The 12,024-nt window shown below is 44.0% G+C and overlaps 1 protein-coding gene across 2 annotated transcripts in view; it reads left to right on the top strand.

Annotated features, from left to right (window-relative positions):
- Nucleotides 1–10,947, top strand: part of RSBN1L (round spermatid basic protein 1 like) — a 473,016-nt gene extending 462,069 nt beyond the window's left edge. For both annotated transcript variants that reach the window (XM_069628044.1, XM_069628045.1), the window contains exon 8: nt 9,425–10,947. In XM_069628044.1, the coding sequence (XP_069484145.1) occupies nt 9,425–10,072 (648 nt within the window). In that variant the 3' untranslated portion in view covers nt 10,073–10,947. The remainder of the gene's footprint in view (nt 1–9,424) is intronic.
- Nucleotides 10,948–12,024: the final 1,077 nt, after the last annotated feature.

Genomic DNA, 12,024 nt, shown 5'->3' with positions numbered 1-12,024 from the left:
GCTGCCGACACATTCCATTAACGTTTGTAGCGGGTTTTCAAGTCCCTTTCAATGCTTTGTGATCTAATCAACAGCTGTGGATCCAGAGAGGGGGCTAGCAGTGTGTTTGCTGTACATTGGTCAGTTACACTTTGGTCACTCCACGCAGATTTTTCGATCCTCCCCCTTAAGGGGCTCCTGGCTGTGCATGGTGCTCTACAAAACTCTAAAAATTATTTGCTGGAGCTGACTGACTAGTCCAATCGGATACAGAGAAAGAGCAACACTCCTTGCACTCAGCGACCTCGGCCCTAAAATGCTAACACTGGGCCACCTTCATAAAGGGAAAATGTAGAGGTACCGCAGGCAGCATGAAGAGAATATGCGAGGCAGCAACATATAAGCAAGTATTTGCTTTTATTAAGTTTAGTTGTAGAATACAATTAGTTAATTTTTCTGCCTGCTCAACCATTTTTAATGATATATTGCTCAACTAGCGCAGTCTGACTTTGAAAACAAGTTTGTTTACAAGCTACTATACAATGTGGAATTTCATTGTTCTCGCATTTAATACATTACTGTCCAAATTTATATAAAAGCAGCAATCTCAAAATAACTCAGATCATGCACTCTTTTTTTTATAATGGTGGCTTGCACATTTCATAAGACTCTGCACCATTGCAAATGTTTTGCTGGCTGGTCCCTTGAGTGCAATAGTGTCACACATATGTGCCCAACAGCAATAGTACATCAGGTCTGACAACCAAAGTGCATGCTTGAAATCTATTTCACCATGATGAACAGTAAATATATGAGAGATAGAAATACAAGTGGGACCACTACGGTTCAAACAGCAACTGCCCCATATGCACAGGAGAGATACATACAACCCTTCTGTGCATTTTGCCCGTACCTGCACTTGTTCCAAACATGCAAAGAAGGATGTGTGGCTTGTTCTTGTATATAGAAGCACTTCCTGTTTGTGAATCGAGATGTGCTTTCCTTTATTGGGAAAAAAAAACTCTGATCCTGAGTTTGTACTATTTTGTCAAAATGTTCACAAAGAGGAGCAAAATGTAGTAACCGTAGTAGTTAGTCATTTATACAGCACCTTTATCCCATTAGTATGGCCTCAATGCGCTTGTGGGTGAAAGCCCCCGGGGACCGGAGTCCAAGTATGTAGGTTGTTGGACTGAAGTAGAATGCGGGTGCTCATTAGGCCGATGTGGTTTGGCCGTGCTCCACTAAGCAACCCAAGAAGGTCAGTCATATGGATGGGTGTAATTTAATTGCAAATCCTGATTGCCTTTGTGAATCTAACACACATATTTTCATACAAGTGATGGGATGTGGCAATGCATCACCACACTTGTGGAATAAAGGTTTCTGTGAAATAAAGTTCAGTAAATCCCACACTCTGGGCCATATTATCCAAACATTGTGCAAATGAAAGAAGCGTAGAGAATGGGCTTGTTTAATTTGTGTTATTTTTAGAAATCTGCAGGTCACCTTTGAGAATTTCTGGAGGGGCTAGACAGCGACACAAGGATGTACTTTTCAGCCCCTTTCCATACATTAGTGTAGGGATTGTGTTCCCCACACTAATCCTTATTATCATCACGCATCATCTCTGGGAGTCTTTAACATCATTATATTCAAACACTATCTCTGTGGGGTCTTCAGACTCATTTTTATCACACATCTGTGGGGACTTTTACATCATTATAATCACACACTCTATGGGGACAAACATCATCATTATCACGCACCATCTCTTTGGGGACTTCAACATCATAATAATCACACATCATCTCTGTGGGGACTTTAAAATCGGTATATTCAAACACCATCTGTGTGGGGTCTTCAACCGATTTTTAATCACGCACCGTCTTTGTGGGAACTTAATCCTTTACCATTATCACAGGTGTGGGGTCTTCAACCTCAATCTCTGTAACAAACTTAAAATCATTATACCCACCCATGCCATCTCCATGGGGACATAATCATCACTGTTGTCATATGCCATCTCTGTAAAGGACGTTAATGTTATTATCATACACCAGCTTTATGGGGGTCTTAAAAATCTGAATATACATACACCATCTGTGTAGCACCATTGAAATCATTATTATCAAACACAGTCTCTGTGAGGATTTTAACATAATTATATTAAAAAAACATCTCTTTGAGGACTTCAACATCATTATTACACACAACCAATGAAATGAAATGTCTTGTATATAGAAGCTCTGACATTTTTGGGGTTTTATTGCACGTGGTTCTACTAGAGGAAAACTGGTATTGGGGTCTTCGTAGCAACCAGCCAGCAGTGTTGACAAATGGAGGCCGGACGTACCTCAATGCCCAATGCCGGTATGGTTCTGTGTGGTTTGTGAAAGTGGCACTTGGATTTTTAATTTATATGGAGGTGAGAGCCCAAGTTTGTTTAAATGAGAGTGCTAGTATGCTGAGTTAGCCACTGGATTAGGGAATGAGTGAAATAGAGGTGAGAGCTTTGGCATTCCTCCATCTTAATTTGCATAAGGCTGTCATGTGTGAGGTGAATGTATTTGTGTAGTGTAAAGCAGTAGGCGAAGGAGAGGTGAGTCTTTTAGGTGGGGAATAAGAGATGAGAAATGAGGACAACCATTGGGGAGTTTAATATTAGACTGAAATCTTTGAGTTTCCATCTTTTGTTGACCTCTGCGTGGCCTCTGTGTGTGTTTAATAACATTTTTCATATCACACACCATCTCCGTGGGGACCATACCATTATCGTAATGGCACACCATCTCTGTGGGGACCTTATGATGATCACTCAGAATTGCTGTGGAGAATCCTCTGTCAATCATGTTATCTCCTGTGCCACAGTTCTCTTTCCTGGAACATTTCTTGTGCTTATAATAGTGTTTACTGCCAGAACAAAGTGCTTTTAAGTTTCACGTGCAAATTAAACATCATGCAAATGCAAAACCATTATAATCCTTCTGTTGTGGTGCGTAGAATTGAGGAAGGTACTTGTATATACAAATATAATTGTTTCTGATGTTTGTTAATCTGCTTAGAATCACATGCTGTGCATAGGTCCGACATCCAGTGGTCACTGTGGAGTATTGCATTTTGTTTTTCGTAGTCGAAAAGGGGACGTCGACAAGGCGTGTCTGTAACACTATCCCTATAGTGATGTGCGTTGTACCCATAATCCCTCACGCGTCAAGGTCCCTCAGATTGTTTTTTTCCGCCCAGCTTCTGGTCGCCTTATGCGGAGCTCCTAGAGAGACATTGCAAATACTTACTATCGGACCTCGGTCCTTAATTATACTTATTATATTGTTAAAGATCCCTCCCCTCGACGTTAGCTGTGAAGCTGTTTCTCCGCCGAGCAAGTTTTCGACGGAGGGAAAGAGATGGAGGAGATCCTTCGGCGCTGCCGAACACGTGGCCTGGCCTCACCGGCCAACATACAGTAGGGAGAGTGGGGGTTCGAACTTTTATCTTCTCTTTGAGAATGTCTTTCTTTCTCCCCCATCTTTCCCTTGGGGTTGTTATCACCAGTTATTATTGCCTCAGCTATGGAGAGGACACCTTTTAAGTTTTGCCCACGCTGTAGGGGCAAATACACTTGGAAGGACAAACACAAGCTCTGTAATCGTTGCTTGCCCCTCGATCATAAGGAGGACAGCTGTGCGGCCTGTAAGCTCTTGAAACCAAGAACTCTTAAAGAACGCAAAGTTAAGAGGTGGGCGGACTACGCTATGTCGAAGTCAGTTTCCTCACCCGCCGCCGCTGTTACAGAAAGTGACGAGGAGGGTGATAACTCGACGTCTGTTACGGAAGTCATTAACCCCCAGAAGGAGCGCTCGCGCTCCTCGACGTCCGTCCCCGGCCCCGACGGGCTCGGCTCACCCCACCCGCAAACGCAGTTGCGACCAGCGATTGGGCTTTCATCAAACACGGGCGCTACCCCAAAATCATCCGACGTAACGCTCCATAGAGCGGCCGTCGAGGAACAACGCGTAACACAGGCAACGTCGACACCAGAGTCCTCTACTGACAAACTCGTTGTCGAGAGCCTGGCGAGAATTGTTTCCGAAGACACACGTAAGCGGACGACGAAACAAACGTCGAATACCGCACAAAAAGCTATAGAAACGCCGAAAAAGCATAAGAGTAGCCAGGAACTGCCCCTTTCATCTAAGGGCACTTCGGAACTACCGGAGGGCTTTTCAGATGGCGACGGAAACCTTTCTTCGACGTTGTGGGAGCGTTCTAAGCGTTTTGAAGGTGAAAACACTGATTTCCCCCCTCTAGACTATTCAGGGGTCCCCCATGAGACCCTTGAAAGACTCCATTCTTGTTTGGAGAAAATGGAAAGGTTTTTGGGAAACCAAAACCCACCCACACCCAAAAGACTAAGAGAATGGCCCCAGGATGACCCTAGGGTCAAGATTCCTAGGCTGTTTCCCCCTTCTACAGACGTTTATGACCTCACGGAAGAGGAGCAATACCTCCAGGAAGATGATGAGTGTTTGGGTGGAGAGGAAGAACATGAGGAAGAGGGGTTTGAAGAAGATCCTTACACTAGTGCAGGAGCTTTCGAAGAAGATACAGCTACCTCGCAGCCTTGGCAATCCCCATCAGTGCACTCAGACCCTGATGTCTTTCACCCTTCTCCTCCCAAGGATTCACCTATTGGAAACACCTCTCCCATAGATGACCAACCTTCACTTAATGCACTATTGCGCAAGGCAGCAGCGCATTTTGAAATAGACACAGGGGAGACTCTTCCTGACATAGACTTTGTAGAGAAAGTTATTAAAGAAAAAGCCCCTGTTAGTCAGTCTATTCCGCTCCTGGCTTCTATAAAGAGAAGAATAACTCCTTCCCTTTCCAATCCTGCCTTAGTCAGAGGGGTCAACCCTCGGATAGAAAAGCTCTTCAGCCCTTCGCCCTCTGACCCGTTGTACATCAGAGGCCATTCTATTCCGGACTCCCTCGTATTTACTAATACAAGGAAAAGAGCAGGGGTACCACTATCCACTAGTGAGGCACCACCTGACAAAGAGGGCAAAAAGCTCTACGCACTTGGGAAGAGAATCACGACATCCGCCGCCTTTTCAACTAGGATTGCAAATAACAATTCCCTACTAGCTAGCTACGCAGATGCACAGTGGAGCAAGCTGCGCAGTGAAGCAGAGGACGCACCAGAACCCCTGCGTTCACGCCTGTTAGCTACAATCTCAGAGGGAACTCTTGTAAACCAGGGCATCGTAAAGAGCTCCTTAGATGCCGCAGAGACGGCTGGCCGTTCCCTGGTTCAGGGAACACTTCTCAAACGCCATGTCTGGCTGCGCAATTCGGGATTTAAGCCGGAAACCCAGGCTTCCCTGATAAATAAGCCCATAGAAGAAACACATCTGTTTGGGAAAGCAGTTGATGAGGCCCTAGAACATGCGAAGAAAGAGTTTGATACCATCAAAACTCTTGACCAAATTTCTAGGCCCCCTAACAGACGCGGCTATGGCAATAGACGCTCCTTTCGTGGCCAACGCCAGCAGCAAAACCAACAGCAATTTTACTCTGCTACCAACTGGCCCTCTAACCAGGGTAACAACACCCAGTTCAGTCAAAGAGGCCAACGCCGTAGCAGGGGAAGAGGTCGCGGCTCCAGCCCCAAAGGTTCCACGCCCAATATCAACAAATGACCCGAAGATTCGGGTCCCCTCCCATGCATAACCGGTCGGGGGCCGGCTAACATCGTTCCTTTCAGCATGGGCGGGAATATCGTCAGACCGCTGGGTATTATCCACCATAGCCCACGGATACTGCATTGAATTCAACAGTTCCCCGAAGTACAGACCCCCACGGAACCGACGCATGACACCGGAACACCTCACCATTCTTCTACAAGAAGTAGAAGAGCTACTGAAAAAAGAAGCTATAGAGGCTGTCCCCCTATCTCAGGTAACAGAAGGTATTTATTCAGTGTACTTCCTTGTACCCAAAAAGGACTTAACCATGCGCCCTGTATTAGATCTGCGACCAGCGAACAAGTTTGTCAAACCCCAAAAGTTTTGTATGGTGACCTTGCAGGAAGTAATCCCACTGTTATCACAGGGGGATTACATGACAACACTGGACATGAAAGATGCATACTTTCATATTTTAATGTTGCCAGCGCACAGAAAATACCTCAGGTTCAAAATAGAGAACAAACACTACCAGTTCAGAGTACTACCCTTCGGGATAGCATCTGCACCAAGGGTATTCACGAAAGTACTGGCAGTGGCAGCGGCCCACCTGCGCAGGTTATCCATCCCGGTATACCCTTACCTCGACGACTGGCTCATAACAGGGGATTCTTACGAAACATGCTTCTCCAATACCCAAAAGAGTGTAGACCTTTTGTTCCAACTGGGCTTCTCCATCAACGAAAAGAAGTCCAGCTTAGACCCCAGCCAAATCAAACAATTCCTAGGGGCTCTAATTCGAACAAAGGACGGCCTTGTCTTCCCCTCCAATGAGAGGGTCCAAAACATGCTGTTTCAGATCCCCCATTATGTGGCAGGTCGAGAGGTGACGGTACGCAAAGCAATGCGCTTGCTAGGAATGATGGCGTCATGTATTTATTTGGTACCTCACGCGCGCCTGCGCCCAATGCAAGAGTGGCTCAACAGCCAGTGGTGTCAGGCCAGCGGACAATGGGACGATCTAGTGGTGGTCTCGCAGGCCTTGGTTCTCTCGCTACGGTGGTGGACAAAAGAAAACCTGTTATTAGGGAAAACTTTTGCCACACCCGCAGTGGAAGCCACTCTAACCACAGACGCATCCCTTACAGGATGGGGGGCTCACCTATCCCATCACACTGCTCACGAAGCGTAGACTCCGAGCTTAGCATCCAAGCATATAAACCTGCTGGAACTACTAGCGGTGTTCAAAGCACTGAAAGCCTTTCAGGAACACCTACAAGGAAAGACAGTGATGGTCCTCACAGACAGCACCACAGCCATGTACTACCTCAACAAGCAAGGGGGCACTCACTCTCCAGGACTGTCCAAGCTGTCCCAGAACATCTGGAAGTGGGCTCTCAATCACAACATGTTTCTACTATCACAACATGTACCAGGGGAACTCAATCTGCTAGCAGACGAACTCAGCAGAGACTTCCCCCTGCCCGTAGAGTCAGATGGCGGTTACAAGAAGACATCGTCTTCGACGTCTTCACACAGTGGGGTTTCCCAGAAATAGACCTGTTCGCAACTCTGGAAAACTCTCAATGCCAAGATTACGCCTCCAGGTACCCCCAGAACCTGTCCAAGGGGAACGGTCTATCGATTCCATGGTCAGGGAAATTTGTTTACGCTTTTCCCCCCCGACTCCCCTTCTCAACAAGATAGTGCACAAGATGCACCAGGAACAAGTTACCATGATACTGGTGGCCCCTATGTGGGCCCGACAGCCATGGTTCGCTCACTTGTTGGAGATGCCTCTATCTCCTCCAGTGAAACTGCCCTGCCCGTACAACATGCTGTCACAAGACAGGGGCAGGACACTGCACCCATGCCCTCAGACCATGAACTTAGCAGCCTGGCTCTTGAGGTCATAGAATTTGGACATTTACGACTTCCACAGAGGTGCATGGACATCCTCAGAGAGGCCAGAAAGCCTAACACTCGTCACTGCTATTCTAGCAAATTGAAAAGATTTGTCATCTGGTGTAGAGGGAAGAGTATCAACCCTGTTGACTGCTCTCCCACACAAATTACTCTGTACCTGACCCATTTACTGGACTCGGGTCTAGTATTCAATTCTATTAAAGTACACCTGGCAGCGCTTTCTGCTTACACCACTTCACAACTCAAAGTATCGTGGTGGAAGATCCCAGTAATCAAAGCCTTCATGGAAGGGGTAAAGAGAATACACCCTCCAATAGCAAACCCAGCTCCCGGCTGGGATCTAAATGTGGTACTCACCAGGCTCATGGGGTCACCCTTTGAACCTATGCACAAGGCAACTCTTAAAGATCTCACTCTTAAGACTGCTTTCCTAATAGCTATTACCTCCATTAGGAGAGTAAGTGAACTACAGGCACTTTCGGTTTTAGACCCCTTTGTAACAGTTCACAAGGATAAAGTGGTTCTACGCACACACCCAAGGTTCGCACCGAAATTCATCTCCAAATTCCATGTCAACCAGTCTATAGAACTACCAACGTTCTTTCAAAATCCTTCAAATCTAGGAGAAAAAAGCCTGCATACACTTGATGTGCGCAGAGCTGTCATGTTTTACATGGAAAGAACTAGTCCACTGAGAAAGACTAATCAGTTCTTTGTCTCGGTGGCAGCAGGAAGAGAAGGAGATGCAGTTTCAAAATCCACTATATCTAGATGGATTGTACAATGCATCACTCTGTTACACTCTTGCTAAGAGAGAACTACCCTTCAAGCCAAGAGCACACTCTACTCGAGGCACTGGGGCATCCATAGCATTCATTGCAAATGTTCCCCTTGAGTCCATCTGCAAAGCGGCAACCTGGAGTTCTGTACACACCTTTACAAAACACTACTGTCTAGATGCCCACTGTAGATCTGATTCCCAGGTGGGACAAGCAGTATTAAGACATCTTTTCTCTACTGTTCCTTCTCACAACCCACCTCCAACTCCGGGTACTGCTCGCTAGTCTATGCACAGCATGTGATTCTAAGAAGATTAACAAACATCAGAAGACAATGCATTACTTACCGTAAAAGCATTTCTGATGGTTGTATATGCTTAGATTCACATGCGCCCACCCTTCCTCGCCGCTCGGATGGAAGGAACATAGACATCCTTTTCTATATCTCTCTTTTCTGTACTCACTCACGTCTAGAAGGCTCCCTCAGGGCAGAAAAATACAAACAGAGGGACCTCGACGCGTGAGGGATTATGGGTACAACGCACGTCACTATAGGGATAGTGTTACAGACACACCTTGTCGACGTCCCCTTTTCGACTACGAAAAACAAAATGCAATACTCCGCAGTGACCACTGGATGTCGGACCTATGCACAGCATGTGAATCTAAGCAGATACAACCATCAGAAATGCTTTTACGGTAAGTAATGCATTGTCATATACTCTACGAGTTAGGTTTTGAGATGCGATATGGAATATTAAGATGTTTTTTGTATTTGTGCTCCCCGAATTTATATAGGCACTTTGCACGTGGCTTTGTGCCTCTGTAGCCCATGGATTCCTCAGTAACTTGTGTATTGAATTAATTACAATATTTGTCATATGCATACCAAAAACCCTGTCACCCATAGGTGCAAACAACATAAACATTTTGTTTTGAGATTCTATCTGGAACTCTACATGATCATGTGCAGGCAAGGGTACTTTGTGTCACCACCTATTTGTTTGTACAGCAGATTCACACTTGTTCTTTCTTTTTCTTCCAACACAGTGTGTGCAATGGGTTGATGATGCAAAACTTAACCAACTGCGGCGGGAAGGTATTCGGTATGCGAGAATTCAGCTATATGATGATGACATTTACTTTATTCCGAGAAACGTTGTCCACCAGTTCAAGACTGTGTCTGCTGTCTGCAGTTTAGCATGGCACATTCGGCTCAACATGTACCATATAAAGGCAGAAACATTGCGGAATACTGGTAGTGCTGTGGAATTGGATACATCAGCGGACATCAAATGTTTGGATACTAAAGTTGAAACAGACAGCAGCCTATTTCATATCAACAATACCTCTGGTTCATCGTTTTCAGATATTCACCTTCTAAAAGAAACACATAATTTCCAAAAGATAATACATGAACCAATTTCACCTCTCGGACATGGGGAGCAATTCATGAATGTTAATCTTCCAGAAACTTCAGTGACAACTAATGACATTGGGTGTCAAAATACTGGCATAAAGCCTGATCATGTTGAAGATCTCAAAATCAAGATTGAGATGAACTCCAAGTTGGACCTCGATAACAAAGACTTGAGGGATAATGTGTTCCCTAAATGTCACAGAACTTCAGAGGACACAAGGCAGCAAAGTTCAGCAAACCCAAGTCTGCATGCACAACATGATGACATTTTCTGCTAATAAGTGTACATATGGTTTTAAAACTTTTTTAATGTAATAATGTAAAGATTCATAAATTCTGTGGAGCAAGTTCGAGACTTGCTCACACGTCTGTTACAGAAAATAGTTTATGTAGCTTTGTAACATTCCTCAGTGCCTGTCCATAACTGTGAAATATCAAAGCACTTAGGGCCAGATGCACTGTAAACACTGCAGGTTTAACATTAAAAAAAAGTCTTTAAATACATTTTGAGTTTTAGAATAGAGCTGACATTAACATATATATTTTTTGTAAGATGAGCCAGAATTCTTTTTGACAATTCCAGGCTTTTCCATAGAGCTTATTTATACCAATTTTTCATTTTAAATGTGTCAGCACTGTAGTGTAAATAGCTTTTTTAATCTTTTTAGTGTGATTTATACTGAAATGTGAGCCGCTTAATAAAGGTTCAACACAAGATTGCTTTTTTTTATTTTTGGGTTTGATAACCTTTCAAATGTAAATTTAAATCAGTTTTATTCTCTTTTGCTACTTTGTGCTGGTGTACTGTAGCATGGTAGAAGCATTTCGTTTGCAAAATTATATTGAATGGTAATCTCTGGATTCCTAACTATGAAATATAGTCACAAATATTTTTCCCTAGACCAAAAGCCATCTGTGATGGTGGAAAACATTGCCTAGACAAGACAACAAAGGGCCTCCGAAATATTTGTAATAGACATTTACAAGGAACAGTATACCTTACAGTTTTAATAATGTTGCCGATTGGCTTGTGTAAAAACGAAAATTCATTGCCTGAGTATCTGATTCCCCGATTCTCAGTTTTGTGGCCAATGATGATGGGTTGACTATGCATCATATACATGAATAAATGCATTCCCAGATTATTAAACAATTGTAATATTGACTGGAAAGTTAGATGTCCGCTTTCAAACACACCTAAACCAACAATCAGATTGCTGTTACATATTTGGTTGGATCATATTAATGATTGAGTGCTTTATTATGTCTACAAATTACTTGCTTATCATTTGGTTCCACATGGGAAATTTGCTCTGGCACTAAAATATTGTTCACGTTTTTTGCATCAAGAAATGCAGTGAATGTGCAAGAGCAGTTTGTTTTTGCATCCTTCCTGCATATGGACATTTTCATGAGCCTGAAGAAATTTCTTGCACATTTGAGAACCAGATACTACACAGAGTAGTATTTGGTAACATGTACAGTGCAATAATCTGCATATAGAAAGCGATCCGATCTTGTCCACATTTCCAACTGGTAAGCCCCTACTGAGACCTAAGCCCCCCGCATAGTGTGCATCGAAGTCAATGCATTTCTATTGGCGCAGTGTTCATTGCTAAACTACCTGTTTACTTTTTAGTTTTTAGTAAGTACATGCCAGTCACTCTGAACTACTGTGTTCATAATCTGATTGTTTTTTGTGGTCACCAGTATTTCTACTTGTTGCGGGTTGATGCACTATTTTCCAGAGGCTCCCATTACATTTTTGTCACTTGAATAATTGTCAAGTCTGGGAATGATTCTGCGAATCACAAAGAGAAGAGTTCAATTTTCCAGAATGGTTTGTACTTTTGTTTTATGTTACTGATTAGGGAGTGTGCCTACTGCCTATATATATGGGACCATAGGAGTGTATATTTCAACAACGTGATGTATGGTTTCAGAGTAAGAGATGGGAAGAGCAAACCTTGAGTTGAGATACACCCAGTTATCAGTGGGTACCCATCTGTAATTTTATATTGTATATGCCTCCCTCTCCCGTGTCAGTATCACATTGTCATGGCTCGTCCCATTGATCACGAAAGAGACGTAAGTGTTATCCTGCCATACTTTTCCATGGGAGTCCACTATCCAAAAATACCTATCCTCCTAAAACTCAACCTAACCTTGTTGTATTTCCTCCCCCTCCTTGCCTCTCCCAAACTTAGCAAGACCTGCCTTGATGTTATCC

Source organism: Ambystoma mexicanum, chromosome 12 (assembly GCF_040938575.1).
Source record: "Ambystoma mexicanum isolate Mex_15411 chromosome 12, UKY_AmexF1_1, whole genome shotgun sequence".
In the NCBI taxonomy this organism is placed as follows: Eukaryota; Metazoa; Chordata; class Amphibia; order Caudata; family Ambystomatidae; genus Ambystoma; species Ambystoma mexicanum.
The sequence above is the reverse complement of the archived record's forward strand: the minus strand, read 5'-3'. Positions and strand labels throughout refer to the sequence as shown.